At 37.8% G+C, this 16,333-nt stretch overlaps 1 protein-coding gene and 1 long non-coding RNA gene across 2 annotated transcripts in view; both read left to right on the forward strand.

Moving 5' to 3' along the window:
• The window catches only part of scamp3 (secretory carrier membrane protein 3), a 12,115-nt gene extending 3,161 nt beyond the window's left edge, over positions 1-8,954 (forward strand). The window contains exons 4-9 of the mRNA XM_060865818.1: positions 450-573; positions 1,869-1,997; positions 3,886-4,045; positions 4,539-4,640; positions 4,752-4,869; positions 7,036-8,954. Of these exons, the coding sequence (XP_060721801.1) occupies positions 450-573; positions 1,869-1,997; positions 3,886-4,045; positions 4,539-4,640; positions 4,752-4,869; positions 7,036-7,185 (783 nt within the window). The 3' untranslated portion in view covers positions 7,186-8,954. The remainder of the gene's footprint in view (positions 1-449; positions 574-1,868; positions 1,998-3,885; positions 4,046-4,538; positions 4,641-4,751; positions 4,870-7,035) is intronic.
• Positions 8,955-9,689: 735 nt separating this feature from the next.
• Positions 9,690-12,237, forward strand: LOC132842215 (uncharacterized). The gene is made up of 3 exons (XR_009648002.1): positions 9,690-10,091; positions 10,270-10,356; positions 10,599-12,237. It is a non-coding gene; the product is annotated as an uncharacterized LOC132842215 (long non-coding RNA).
• Positions 12,238-16,333: the final 4,096 nt, after the last annotated feature.

Raw genomic sequence — 16,333 nt, forward strand, 5'->3', positions numbered from 1 at the left:
TATAAACTGTTATAAACACCAGAGAGTGTTGTTATGAATAATGAATAATAGATACAGATATGCCGCACAGTCAATACCTACAGTATAGATCAGCAAAGTGCAGGTATATGATGTGAGAACCTCAAAGCAGGAAATGTACAGAGGAACTTCACTCTAATGGAAGCTTTCCAAGCTTTGTGGATTTGTGGAGAAAGCCTCAGTTTGTTTTTAAAACTGCAATCACTTAAGTGGTCCATCTAATCTCTCTCTCTCTCTCTCTCTGTCTCTCTCTCTCTATGTCTCTCTCTCACTTGCGCTCTCTCTCTCTCTCTCTCTCTCTCTCTCTCTCTCTCTCTGTCTCTCTCTCTCTATGTCTCTCTCTCTCACTTGCGCTCTCTCTCTCTCTCTCTCTCTCTCTCTCTCTCTCTCTCTCTCTCTCTCTCTCTCTCTCTCTCTCTCTCTCTCTGAAGCAATCTGTAGTGAACGCCACAACAGCCGAATTGCTGAAGAAGCAGGAGGAGTTGGAGAAAAAAGCGAGGGAGCTGGAGAGGAGGGAGAGAGAGCTGGACTCCCAAAGCCGTAGCACAGGCTCCGGTGAGTACACGAGTTAGACGAGGACACAGTGACGTCTCCAGCATGCTGTTTCAGTACGACATAATTAGCTATGAAACACCAAACTCATGTTTAATCATGACTTACATTCTAACTCGCGCTGTTTTCACTCCTCGGTTGTTGTTTTTTTGCCTTGTTTCTTTTCCGGTCAGTTTAATTTTCCATCATATCTGAAATGTTTGCACACATTGCTGCTCTTCCATGGATCAGGCATTTGATGGCGTCTGCTTTGATGTCCGCCATAAAGAATACTTTACTTGTTAATAATACACCAAGCTTACTCATAAGCTTTGTGTCAAATGATGTACTACACACTTACACTGTGCACTATGTAGTCAACCATCTAGTGCATGGACGTGTTTCTCCGTTGGTTTCGTCGTTCCACGGACATGAGAATCCTTTACAGCCAAAACTGTACATTTGTTTTTATTGGTCTTTCTTTCTTTCTTTCTTTTTTCTTTCTTTTTTTCTTCCCCTCTTTCTTTCTTGCCCTCTTCCCCTCTTTCTTTCTTTCTTGCCCTCTTTCTTTCTTTCTTTCTTTCTTTCTTTCTTTCTTTCTTTCTTTCTTTCTTTCTTGCCCTCTTTCTTGTCCTCATTCTTTCTTTCTTTCTTGCCCTCTTTCTTTCTTGCCCTCTTTCTTTCTTGCCCTCTTTCTTTCTTGCCCTCTTTCTTTCTTTCTTTTCCTCTTTCTTTCCCTCTGTTTCTTATTTCTTTCTTTCTTGCCCTCATTCTTTCTTTCTTTCCCTCTTTTTCTTCTTTCTTTCTTGTCCTCATTCTTTCTTTCTTTCTTGCCCTCTTTCTTTCTTGCCTTCTTTCTTTCTTGCCCTCTTTCTTTCTTGCCCTCTTTCTTTCTTGCCCTCTTTCTTTCTTGCCCTCTTTCTTTCTTTCTTTTCCTCTTTCTTTCCCTCTGTTTCTTATTTCTTTCTTTCTTGCCCTAATTCTTTCTTTCTTTCCCTCTTTTTCTTCTTTCTTTCTTGCCCTCTTTCTTTTTTCTTTCTTGTCATCTTACTTTCTTTCAACATTCTTACTTTTCTTGTCCTTTCATTTCATTTTCATTTTCCTTTTTCGTGTTCTTGTCCTTTTTCCCTTCCCTTCATGTGTATTAACTCCTGCAGCAGGTGTAATATTGTCATGATATTTTAACAGTTCAGAGATCAGTGTTAGTCACTGTAATGTTTACTGGAGAGAGCCAGAAGATGATGAGCTCTTATATATCAGGAAGAAACTGAGCGTGGTTGTGCTGCTTGGTTGAAAAACTTAACCCTGTTTCTTTTCAGCCTCTCAGAAGAACTGGCCTCCGTTGCCGCGGTTCTGCCCGGTGGGCCCGTGTTTCTATCACGACATTAACGTGGAGATCAGCCAGGGCTTTCAGCGCATCGTCACCATCATGTACTACTTCTGGATGTGTAAGCTGTATTTTGTTTATTGAAGGTTTTTCTCTGAATTAGCAACGTAGTATTAAATGAATGTGGTGCAACACTGTGATACAGTTCATGTGATTATGTTGTTATATTGTACCTTAAAAATAGTGTTAATTTCGTCAGACGAGACGAAATATGTTCAACAACCTTTTTTTTCATGACTAAGACGAGACGATGACAAGACTGCACCACTGTCCAAAAACGCTGACTAAGACTAAATTAACATGCATTATTGTTGATGAAAAAAGACGAGACGAAAATGTTTTGTTTAAAATAAAAACTAAGATAAAATCTCTCTTCATTTTCGTCTACAATTGTCTCTGCTTTTTCATCAGCTGTTACGCCTTTAAAATATTCACAACGAGTTCGTGGCTTTGCGCTGTTTAGTGTGTGCGTAGAAACAATTCGTCCACACGCCGCTCAAAAAAAAAAAACTCCTGAGCGCAAGTCCACCCCTGGTCTAGGTGGCTTTTTGTGTTAAATTATATTTCCTGTCACTGCGCAGGCTCTTTTATTGTACATGACAGCTTATGTCCCGATGACCGGTCTTTGCATTACGATTAAAAGCAGCATCAATAAAGTAAAAAAAATGTGATGTGCAGTCAAGTTCGAGTGTATGCACTGTTTAAACGAGTGTTCTCAACTTCTCACTGATACTTTTGTGATTCGCACACTGTAAATAGGTTGTATTTTAGGCCCACAGTAAAGTAGGCCTATTCTTTTCAGTTTTTCTGAGTATATTTATTTCTGATTTGAACAGAAACATGAGACACAAGGCAACCAAAACAGTTTTAAAAACATTTGTAACTTGTCAGTCGGAGTCTGTTGGGCCCCAGCTTTTGAATTGTGTTATTTAAAATAAAATACTCTTCAGAACAGGTTAATCATTTGTGAATGTGTCTCCTAAATCAGAAATTGAAAACCAGACACGTTCAACATTTGCATTCAACAAAAATAATTCAACAAGTGTATTTTGTCAGGTAATTTATGACATTTAACCAATGTTTGAGATGTGAAACACTTTTTTTACTGAAATGTTTCAGTAATAATCTCAATAATGTTATTTTTAAAAAAAAGACTAAAATTTTTGACTAAAACTAGACTAAAACGACGAGATTTTAGTCGACTAAAACTTGACTAACAAAAAAAGATATGTGAATGACTAAATATGACTAAAACAAACAAGGACATTTGGCACAAGACTAAGACTAAATTAAAAATAGGTGACGAAATTAACACTACTTAAAAATAATCACTAATGAGTTTCTTGAATTCTTCTGTTTAGTAGATCAGATATCCGTACGTTTATCTGTTCATTCAGCATGATATGCCATAACTAGAATAAATTTTGCATTGTCTCAGTTTTATTAGTTTATTAGTCTCAGGGACTAATTTTAATGTATATCTAGGTTTTTATAAAGCTATTTTAAAATCATATCCATATAAATGAATTGAATAGAACTGAATGAAGCTTATTTTTTACATTACAGTCTGTATAATGGACCCAAATGATTCTGTAGTATTTTTTCCCCAATTAAATATATGAACTTATTCCATGCTGTTGCACTGTGAGGGCTTAATGTTTAAGCTTGCAGTAACCTATTTCAACCACTAGAGGTCAGAGATTCATTTTCAGCTTTTCTATTTAAATATTCTGTATATATATATATATATATATATATATATATATATATATATATATATATATATATATATATATATAAATTATAAAATACATTAATTATAAAATACATTTTATAAATAAATCGTATCCACTATCCACATGTTTGCCTTGCTATGGTTTTCTCTCTTTTTTTTTTTTTTTTTTTTTTTATTTATACACTTTTTTTTCCTCTTCTTTTCCTCCATAAAGGTTCAGTTTGCACTCTGGTCTTCAACCTCATCTCCTGTCTTGCTCTGTTTTGTGTGGACGCTAGTAGTGGTGTAGGCTTCGGCCTAGCCATCCTCTGGATTCTGCTCTTCACCCCCTGCTCCTTCGTCTGTTGGTACAGGCCTGTGTATAGAGCATTCAGGTCTGTAAACCCCTATACTAGTTCTGTGCATACAATTGAAATCAGAAGACAAAATTGGTGGAGTCTCTCTAGACTCTAGAGTTTGTTTGTTGTAGCCCAAGGAGATATCAAAATAAGTCCAGGACAAAGCTCTGGAAGAGAACACCCATTAATGTATTTCTGGCCGTGCCACAGATCCACAAAGCTCTAACAACACTCTTCACCATGACAACAGCATCTCCTCAGTGAAGCATGGTGGCGATAGCACAGTGTTGTTCTCCCTCTTTACCTAGTCCATCGCTTTTCTTGCATATACACATTAGTCACTGTTGTGCCATATTCTGTCCATTTGTAACTGGTTGTGACACAACAATTTGTTGAAAAGTTTGGAGTTTGTACAATGAGTGAGTATTTTGGGGGATTTGAAGCATGCAGCTGCTAACCTACTGGATATTGTTATATATTCGATGGAGTTTATTGAATATAATGTCTGCATCTCTTTATATCTCAACAGGACCGATAGTTCCTTCAATTTCTTTGTGTTCTTCTTCATCTTCTTCGTCCAAGTGGTGTTCTACATCCTTATGACTATTGGGATTCCTGGCTGGGGCTTCAGGTAACATGAATAACTCACCACAGTCCTGAAGTCCTTTTTGTGCATTTTTCACTCTCATTCATTTCACCTCCTATTTTTTCTTTGCCTTTATCTCACTCTTTGCTTGTGCAGTGGATGGATAGTGGGTCTTGCTGCATTAAAGTCAAATACAGCAGTTGGGGTGATCATGCTCTTGAATGCAATGGTCTTCACTGGTCAGGCTGCCATGGGAGTGGTTCTGCTCAAGAAGGTAAACTCGGTTCCTCTGTCTTATAGTTTGCTCTAAACTATTAAAAAAAAAAAGGTTGGTGATTCTGATATGATATGGGGTAAAAAAAAATCTACAAGATGCTTCTTCTTGAATAATTTATATATTTTTTTTAACTTAATCTTATAGCACCCCTTGCTACAGGAGTACAGAAAAAAAATTATCTGAGATACCTTATGGATAAAAAGATTTTTTTTCTTTCATTATAGTTTGCGTTCTTACTGTAGAGAATTAAAAAACTTGAAAAAAATATGTAAGCAACCAACCAAATGACCTTTTCTGAATTGACCATGTTAAGGTACGTTCCTGTCAGTGCATGTCCTTGTACATCATAAATTCTGATTATCTTTGCATTGATAAAGTCAGATGGACTCTACAATAAAGCCTTTCATTATAGGATTGAGGCTAAAAGTTTACATAAACCTACGCTATAGATATTCAATCTCAGTTTTTAACACATTTTATATGTTAAGTCAATTATAGCGTCTGCTTAATACAAATCAGAGGTCAGTTAATAAGAGACAAATTTAATCAGAAATCCAGTGGGTGAAAAATGTCTACTCACCAAAATGATTGTCTCTTTAAACAGTTTTGAAATAATAATATATCTGTATTTATGGGTTGGCCTTGAAAGCCAGTGCCTTTTTTCCTGTATGCCATAAGAAAATCCCTCAGGAAAAAAAAAATCTGTGAACCTTCACAAGTCCAGTTCTTACTTAGGAGTAATTTCCAAATGCCTGAAGGTACCATGAATAAAGCGGCTGAATAAACACTTCAAATATTGGCACACACAGACAAAGAACAAATTTTGGTCTGAATGTTTCAGCTGAACCCCAAGACAACAACAGAGGACCTGATGAGTATGAGGCTTCAGATATGAAACTGTGAACATGCACCATCTTGGTCTGAAAGTCTGTCATGCAAAGAACGTGGTCCTGTTCCAGGACTAGCATAAAAATCAATGGCAATCTGGAGGAGTGTGTTCTGGTCATATACGTATGGAAGACAAAGTCTAAGGCTTTTAATCTGAAGAAAACCATCCCAGATTTAAAGCATGGTGGTGGTAGCATCATGTTGTGGGATGAAAATGGGACACATCAGAGGATGGATAGACGGCATCGGGAGATAGGAGGATTATCCTGAAATATGAAAATGCTAATCGTTGGTCACGACTGGGTTTTCCAGCAGGACAATGACCCTACGCATACCTCTAATGTTGTAACAAAATAGCTCAAAGACAGTAAAGTGAAAATAGAGACTCTATCATGAAGCCCTGACCTGAATCCCGTAGAAGATTAATGGAATGAACAGAAGCAGCATCTGATCAGGAAGACCCTTGATCCAGCCTGAGTTACACCGGTTCTGTCTGGAGGAATGGGCAAAAAAAATCCAACAAAGTTTTGTGAGAAGCCTGTGGAAGGGTACAAGAAGTATTGGAGTGGGTTAAGCGAATAAAAGGCAAAGCCACCAAATACTGAAGAAGTGTATGCAAACCAACTGAATATTTGGTGGCAAAATGGTGGCATATATATATATGGAAAGGCACTGTATAACATGGTGGAACATTGGAACATGGAACATTGATGTTTTGGGGCTGTGTTGTGGCTGGAGGTTCAGAGACATTTATAAATATTGAGGATGATGAATTGTGCCAGAACAAGCAATTGCCAAAATATAGCGTCTCCTCCAAACGTATTAGAACAGCAGCACCAAAGCTTTGGGTTTGAGATCAGATGATGGATCATAATTTCAGCTGATATTTAAATCTAGATGTGTAATTAACCACGTTTGTCTCGAGACACTACTTTGACCACACAAACACACACATACTGTACATAAAAAAAGATCCGGGATGTTAATTACTCTATAATCCCGGTGCGTGCTGAGACGTGAGCTGAGCTGAAACAGTTGAGCGCTAAAGGTGTGTGCACCTTTGATGTCATCTGCAGTTAGGAAAAGCAGCTAGCAAACGATTAGGCATGCAGGTTTGATTCATGCAAAGTAGCGTAACATTCAGCGAGCTTGTCTCATTTTCCTATCCGCTTTAATCGTCGGGCCCCAAGATTTAAGGCTGTCATTTGCATTGCTTCTTCGCTTGCAGATAATGTGGTAATTCCCTCACTAAGCTCTTTTATCTTTCTTGCACAGGTCCACTCTCTCTACAGGCAGACTGGTGCTAGCTTCCAGAAGGCCCAGGCAGAGTTTGCCACTGGAGTGCTTTCAAACGAAGCCGTGCGCCAGGCAGCCGTGAGCGCCACAGCCACGGCGGCACAAGGAGCCTTCACCGGACCACGTTAGAGTGGTAGGCAACGTAATCGGGCGGTTGGAGAGAAACCGAGGATGAGTATGAGCCCAAAAAAGAGTCCCCAGGTGTAGAGAGAATTGTGTATATTTTGATTGTTACACCATAAGCACTAGGCCATTTTGCTTGTGTCGGAAAAATAGATGCAATTTATCAAACCAAAATTGACTTACTTTTTTTTTTTTTGTTGTTGTTTTTAATTTGCCTTAAATTAGCATCATTTATCATATCGTTGACCACTTGACTGTCATTTCTGATGAACAGAACCATGTTTGGGGTTTCATTGGAAATTTCTAGAATTTGTTTCTTAGTTCTTTATTGATAATGTGACTAATAAAATAATTAGGAAAGCAGTGCCAAGTATATAAAACTGCACCACCTCTCTCTCTCTCTCTCTCTTTCTTTCTCTCTCTCACGCGCTCTCACTCCCTCTCTTTCTCTCTCTGATTCTCTTAGTCTCTTTTCTGATTCTCTTTCCAGCTTGCATCTCTCTTGTTCTCTCTTACTCAGCTTTCTCTCTCCTTCCTCTGCCTCTTTTCCTTCTCTTGTCTTGTCTCGTCCTCTCTCCCTCTCTCCCTCTCTCTCTCTCTCTCTCTCTCTCTCTCAGAAAGGAAGCCTACGGGGTAAACACATGATATTTATTTGACGGTCAATGGAAGTTTATCTATTTTCTACACTAGGACATGTAATGGTTTTCTGATCCGATTAAATAAATCGTGAAGCACTTCAGAGGCACCAGAAGTTGTATTCGAGTCATATGACTCGCCCCTGTCATTTATCTGATGATGTTTGGTTGATGTTGCAAAAACAAGAAAGAAATCTGACCTTTAATCCAACGGTTACATTCAGAGCGAGATGCAGTATATAAAGCTCCCTACAGACGAGGAAAGAAACCAAATGAAACACAAAAGCTAAGTGTATCCTAAAGGATAATAATACTGATATTTGCCTATATTACATATTGAATCCCTCTATAATCTTGCTCTGTAATCTAATACTGTGTGCCAAAAGTCCTTAGGCTCTGTGTAACAACAGTCGGCAGAGACGTGAATTATTTTTTGCCTCTGTTTACGAATCTCTTTATTTGTTAAAGATTAGCAGCTTCAGTTTAACATAATGCTGCCTTATGCCTCGCTCCTGAGATTGACGTACAGTCTTACGGATCCAAGATTTGTGTGTATTTTGATAGGTCCTTCTGCATGGTGGATTTCCTTTTCCCAGTGTACCTTGGTGTTGTTTCAAAATCTATTTGCCTAAAAGGCCTCACAATCTATCTGGTCATATCTATCTGTCCTAAAAAGACTATCTGTAAAATTCAGACAAATCTCTCCGGAGTTAATACACTGTTCCTTCATACAAATCTCTCATTTTGCCAGTAAAACAGGTCCAGACTGTTAACCGTAAATCAAACTGCCAGCAGCCACCATCCAGGACTTTAATGTATAACATATAAATTCTTCATCACTGTCTAATGTCCTGTTCTCCTCCTTCTCCATTTTCCCAGTCGACATTTTTGCACGGTGCCAAATGTATTTATCCGGTTACTTGTTATATTGTTCTCTCAGTTCTGTGGGCTTGTTTTTGTATTTTTTATTTTTTTTTTTTTACCTGCTTTGATCCACTTGATCCAAGCCTTTCTGTTTTGATATTGTTCTGTGAGATCAAGTGAACACTAATGTGCTGCTTGTCATGTTTGTCTGTGGCGTTCATCTGTTTTAATAACGTTAATACAAAAAAATTAATAAAATTGTCTCACGGACCTGTACTTGGATTTAATTCTTCATCTCTACTCTAATTGTTTCATATTCATTTGTCTTTTGGAATTTAACACAGTATGTTTTCATGTCCTTCACCAAAATTACATGCATTTTTTATATTTGTTTTTGATGGTTTATGGGGTCCTAAATCATGTCTTTCCTGTAGCTCATGTCTTTTTTTTTTTTTTTTTTTTTTTTTTTTTTTTGTCAGACAGATTAACTGGACAGATATTAACATCCAATAAAGGTAAACAATGAAGTTACTTCTAGAACACAGTCATGATGAAGATGATGCTGATGAAGTCACTAAAAAAATTATCATAATTATCACATCACATTTGGTGTGATGCTCATTTTATACCAGAGGTATTCAACTAAAATTTAAAGAGGTCCAGTAAGAGATGATTTCTTGAAGCAAAGGTCTGGAAGATCATAATGTCTAACTAGTTAGTGTAGTAGTTGTATCAACATCTGCAAGCAATCAATACCTGACTGTCAAATAAATTCAGTACAATTCAAAAACTTTTTGACAATATTTATTTATATGTATAGGGCTACTTTCCTCAGACCTGGGAAAGCTGTCTCAGGGACGCTGTCTTCAGATTTGAGTGGATGTGTTTGTTCAAAACCTTTATGTTTTGTCTCATAATGGCGTTTCACATTGCCACTTTTAACAAGTGCCACGGTTTCTGTACATATGAGACACACTGGTTTAGTGCTCCAATGGGAAGTATGAACAGAAATTAATCTGTCCATTCTGGATTAAATTCTATATTTTCGCTGTCCACTTTTCTTTTTTTGGAGAGCGCCATTTGTTCTTTATTCTCCCTTTCTCCGTCTCACTCGTCTGTTTCTCTCCCTTTCTCCGTCTCACTCGTCTGTTTCTCTCCCTTTCTCCGTCTCACTCGTCTGTTTCTCTCCCTTTCTCCGTCTCACTCGTCTGTTTCTCTCCCTTTCTCCGTCTCACTCGTCTGTTTCTCTCCTTTTGTTTCCTACATGTATCGCTATCTTTCTTTCATGTGTAACTTTACTTTAATTCTCTCTCATCTGTCTTGCGCTGTTGAGTCGCAGTGTTTACTTCAGGAATGCACGGACTTGATTGGCTGAGTCGTATCACGTGGGATGGTTTAACTCGTATGCAATTGGTCTGTGCGTTTCCACTACCACTACCGTAAAGATTGCAAAATCCGGGTCCGGATTGGGCAGCTTCTTAAAATATAAAAGTGCATGTGTTCGTAAGAGATTAATAATAATAATAATAATAATAATAATAATAATAATAATAATAAACTTTACAGACTGCAAAATCTCTATTCTCTACAGGAAAAAAAATCCTCTTCCTCGTCTCCGTGGAGTTTCATTTTACCGGTACAACCATTACATCAGATCTCTTAAAGGCTATTAATTACAGTAAGAGCGAGCATTTCAAGAAGCACTTTAAGTATGTTACACTGTAAACATAACATTCTCACAGGAAATATTTTACTGTAATGTTGTTCACACTGCCTATTAAAGTCCAAAAGCATTTTGTTCTGGAAAAAAAACAAGTCAATTCAGTTTTATTTGTATAGTGATTTTAACAGTGGATGCTGCTGCAATGAAGCTTTACGTGATTATGAAAATTACAGTTTTAAATTTTAATTTATCTTTAGATTTAATGAGAGAGACAGAAGTGACAGTGGTGAGGAAAACACTGAGAAACCTTGAGAGGAACCAGAGTCAACAGGAAACATCCTCATCTGGGGGATCCGGCAGAGCAGCGTGATGTATTATAGATTTGAGAAATATTCCTTTCTGCCAAAGCCATCAAATGTTCGATGAAGGAGATAGGAGCGCAAGACCGACCACGCCAACAGCAGTTGCCACTGCCATGGTCTCCACAGCAGTCCCAAATATCTCCAGGACATCCAGGTGGGCCAAGCTCAGAGCATCAGTGAGCAACACCAAGTGAACAACCAGAAGTATGTCATCAGGAAGCAGCAGGCAGAAGACAATGTATATTATGTGCAAAGTGCAGGCAGGGACCCTGGCAAGACTAGCTATGACAGCATAGCTACAAAATGTTGAAGAACATGATGCAGACATGAGGGCTTCCCGGGACATCAAGCGGCCATCCACTCCACCATTAACAAAACACAAAAGCAATAGCATGGGATGTAAAGCATTGGCATCTAGTTCCAACTCACACTCCCAGTGTTCCAGAGATTGACTCTGGATCTGCAACTCTGAACAGGATAAAGCTTCTTTCTTTGTGGAAAATCTGTCACTATATAGAAATAGTATATATTACATAAGATAATGGTACACAATATAAAATCTTTGTATTACCCCTTCTAACCTTTCCTTTTTCAGTTCTAGTTGAATGATCAGTAAATGGCTATAGTTTCTAATCATGTGAATGGACTGAGCCTCTTTCCATAGACATTTTTTTCCTAATGTCCTCTTGGGCACTTGGCATCATTCCCATTTTTCTGGCATTGGCTCTCAATCCAGTCCTCAGGCTCTTACAGATGGCAAAAAATTTTTTGGTCTATCCCAGTTCCCTCAACACGAGTGTATTATTGAAAGTATTTGTGAACGAGTCTGTGAACATCTGATCATCACACCCAATATGGTTCCTCCCCTTTGAGCACACAATTGTATCTAATGTCTGTATCCTGTAACAGTTACAGTTTCCCTTTACTGGAGCTCAGAGACTCGAACCCTGTTCCATCATGACAATGAACTCGAGTGTCCTTCACTGAGCCCTGACTCTGACTCAACACCACTGAACACTTTTGTGATGAACTGGAACACAGACTGAACCCCAGACCTCCTCACTCTTACATCATCAGTGTCTGATGCTCTTGTAGCTGAATGAACACAAATGCACACAGTCCACTCCAGCATCAAGAGGAAAACCTTCATAGAAGAATGGAGAGCGTTATTAAAAGCACAAAGAGAATACATCTAGAATGGTGAGGTGTCTGTGTATGTTTCCTCCCGTTTTCCCAAAAAATATGCCACTAGGTTAAATAGCTACTACCTAAATTTCACCTAGTAATGTGTGTGTGTGTGCGTGTGCGCGTGAGTGTGTGAAGGTGTGCGTGCATGGTGGTCTGCAATAGACTGGCATCCCACTCAGGGAGTATTTCCACCACGCCCAGAGTTCCCAGAATAGGCTGCGGATCCACCACGTCTCTGACCAGGATTAAGTGGTTACAGAAAATGAATGAATGAAATTACATGAAGATGGCATGGGCCTCAGTACTGCAACCACACTACTATTCCTGTCACTGCTTAAAGGCTGAAATGGAGCTTATTTTACAAACTGTATTGTTTTTTGTTGTTGTCGTTATTATTATTATTATTATTATTTTTACATACTTATTTGGTGCAATCCATTTTCTGTTAAACCCATGTTTCTTTTTTGTCATCTGTGATGTGAAAAACCAGGAGTATATTATATATATAATTATATTATATAATAAGGATTAAACAGGGACTAGAACTAAAGAGGTTAATATCATTTGCCCCATAAAACTGCACAATTCTATCAATATCAGTTTTTGTGTCATGGCTACAGATATCCTCAGCTCAATTTATTTCACTACAATTTCATTTAGCATACTCAAATTTCAAATAATTTTTTAGTGTCTGGCTCTTTGCTATTTAACAGTCTGTTAATGTAAAAAACAAAAAAAAACAACATTGTCTTAATGATCATCTGCTTTTTTGGATTTGAAGACATGTGAGGATTGCCATGGTCTTGAAAAGCTTGCTCTAGCATAGCACTTATTTATAGGTTTTATAGGCCAAAAATCTTTAACTTGGGGTTTAAAGAATAAAAATCACCAAATTCACATGTAAGAACATCACAAATACCACAAGCTTCCACAAGATATGATTCCACCTTGGAGACTGACACACCAGACTATAAGTATATACTATACTACTTCAAGTGTACTGAGTAGAAACTCTTGTTCTGAAGAAATTGATCTACTTTGTCAGCTGGACCTAGAGGGAATGATCTTGGAACAGAAAGGCAAATTTGATAGGTTATTTGATTACAGTTTGGGAAGTTTGTTTCCAAGCAAATCAGCATATAAATACTGTATTAGCTGCTTCTGATTAAGAGACTTTATGGGCCGAATTAGTACAATCTTGCTTATTTCACAAGCGAAGTGATATGAAATTCAGCAAGGTTCTGAGCATTAGATCATCTGCAGACAAAGCAGGATTCATTGATAACAAGCTAAAAACGGACTCTACTAGGAACTCAGGTTAGTGATGTCTGAGCTCCAAATGGCTCCAGAAAGATACCAAACTCTAATTTACTAAACTCTAATAACTTTAAAAATCACTAGATTTGAAATCAATACAATGATCCAGCTCACTAAAGACAGTGGCTGATTTGGATCGTTCTAGAGCAGAGAGGCAACGGGTTTTAGTACTCAACTGTGATTTGGTTGAGACCCCAAATATCAACACACTCTGGCATGTTGGTGCATGTGATGAGCACCTAATGTAGCCTTATGTCAGAAATCTATTCATCCATGGCTTTAATTTCAGTGAAGATAAAGAATAGGCATGTGACTTAGGCGGGGCAGCAGACTGCGGGTCATTAGTACAGTCAAGGGGTCTGTGAGGGGGCAGGGCATATGCTTTGGCTTTTCTAAAGGAAAGACTGAATATTTGGTGTAACAGGCTGATCCACTTCAGGGCTTTCAACTAAATGAATGAACACAAATAGAATATATACACACACAGAATATATACTGTATATATAGCTGTGGCTTTATCACATCACTGAGCATGGTACTAATGTGCAAACGTACAAAGACGATCATTAGGTCTTCCTGTCAGAGACCCACCCATACTGTATTTTTTTGTGGAAGCTCAAGAATTTTGGACTTGCCCTTAACATCCTCACCAACTACCTCCGTACATTGTGACTGGGTATAGCAGGAGCTTCACCCACAACCACAAGACTTTCCAGAGAGATGTGAGAACAGCAGAACTTCCATACTTCAGTCACCTACTTCAGTCAATCAGCACACAATGTTTGCTAGATGTTGGATAACAGCAAGTTTTGGAGGAAAAGGCTTAAAGAACAGGTTTTACCTGTAAGCTACTAGGTTCTTAAATAACCCATATCCCACCATTTTCCCTCTTTATATATCCACTGAATGTCTACTGTTTGTTGCTTATTTACCTACCTACTTACTTACTTACTTACTTGTTTTTCGCACTTTATTTTTATTCTATTTTAAATGGGGGTGAACATGCATAGGGTCAGTAGTCTGGTGACTGTGAATGTTGACTGGAATGAAAGATACTGAAGGGAAAAGTAAAATAGCTTTTACTTTAATATAAAGGCAGTTATTAAAATATATTATTTTTTAAAAATAATTTTAGATTAATGTAGTTTTCTTGTGAAAATCACTTTTAACTTTTCAAAACTGCTCTAGAATGATGATATACCTAAAACATAATTTTTAGATGTTTTTGTAGGTTTGTTGTTCAAAGTATTTACCAGTAATTACAACCAGTTGTTGCCTAGACAATGATGATAGCTACTGGAAATGAGTCATAAGCAAAGAAAACAGGCTGAGTAACAGCCTTCTATGGAGGTACAGAAGACCCCACACTTAATTTAATAAAAGTCTTTCCCTATACCAGCATACTGAAACATTTTACTGACGAGGACCAGGACATAATAAGTGCCTGGACAGACAGTGCTATCTACATCCTGTAAAATGAGATGATGAATTGGTAAGGTTTCTATTTCTTTTCTTATTTTAATATGTCGATGATTTAATTGTAAAGTCATTGGCTGGATGAGAGAAAAAGACCCCTCATGATCTGTACCGTAAAGTACTTTGAAGTTCAGATAAAAATCTAAGCAGTAAAATGTAATTGCATGTTGTTTCTTTAACGTGTAATTAGTTTGGATTATTTTTTTTACCATTTCTTTTTTACGACAAAGCTACACTCAAGCATATAAATACAGTACAATTACTCAAGTACCTTTTACCCCTAGGCACAGACACTGATGTGTCATGTTACATTAAACTGAAGGCCTGCAGTTTTTTCAGAGGAGTCCACAGATCCACACAGCAATTTTATCTTTATAGAAGTGCTTCCAATATGCATTGTTATTAAGATTTTAAATACAGTCAATACAGCCAGATCATTTCTTATGTCTAGTAGTACTATGCCGAGGTTTTTCTAATATACCGGATAGCTTCCTGAGGCTGGGTTACATTGGCATGATTAAGCGCCATAGGAAATGTTGAGACATTTACGACTCTTATTGAGAGGCCCAGCAGTGGCAGATTAGTACTTTCTGATCATTATATTAACCTGAACTAAAATTCAAACCCAATCAAGTGTAGTATTGAACCCCTTTTATTAAATGAGTCATGAAAGATGATTTCAAAAATTCTAAAATTTGTGAAAACGTAAAAAGTATAGACCTTAATGTATATAAACGTAAATAACATAATATTTGGTTGCATCAAGCTGGTGGCCAGTGATATCATCAAATTGTTGTACCTCAGTTGTTGTTTTTTTTTTTGTTGTTGTTGTTGTTGTTGTCTTGGGAGGTTTTGCCCTTCAGTCTCCTCTTTAGAAGGTGAAATGCTGCACATTTGGGTTAAATTCTGATTATTGACTTGGCCAGTGTAAAATCTTTCACTTTTTCCTCCCTCTCCTCCTTTGTTGTGTTGATGAAATTCCTGCTGATTTATTTAGATGCATTACTTTGTATATTGTCAAACAAAGGGTTTCTATATATTTCTGAAGTATTCTGCTGCTACCATAATGAGCTCCATCAACCCTTTCTGTCATCAGCTGTTATAGTTCTTCTTTGCCTGTTTGGTGTCTGTAGCTCAGTACATCATTCATTTCTTTATTTTTCAATTTCATATTGTTGCATTAGTCATGCCTAATGCTTGTACAACGCCTCTGATTACTTTTCTCCCATAGACATTTCTCCATCTATCGTTTTTGCAACAAATGCAGTCTTCACAAGGGAAACTGCAGGTTAAATCCAAGTGTAGATGTTCGGAGCAATTCACTGTTTAAAGAACCAATCTAACAGGATACACCTGGACAACAAGAAACGCCTGTCAGTCCTGTGTTCCAATACTTTTGGAGTTATTGTGTCACCCGAAAAGTGGTTGGTCTGATACTAAATCTACTATGTGCTATATTTGTACCTATAAATATTAGGAAATAAAAGCTGACAATCTAAACTCCATTCTCATATTCATCTATCCATCCATCCATCCATCTTCTACCGCTTATCCGGGGCCGGGTCGCGGGGGCAGCAGTCTGAGCAGGGACACCCAGACTTCCCTCTCCCCAGACACTTCCTCCAGCTCCTCCGGGGGAATACCGAGGC

The sequence above is a fragment of the Tachysurus vachellii genome, chromosome 3 (assembly GCF_030014155.1).
Source record: "Tachysurus vachellii isolate PV-2020 chromosome 3, HZAU_Pvac_v1, whole genome shotgun sequence".
Taxonomy (NCBI): Eukaryota; Metazoa; Chordata; class Actinopteri; order Siluriformes; family Bagridae; genus Tachysurus; species Tachysurus vachellii.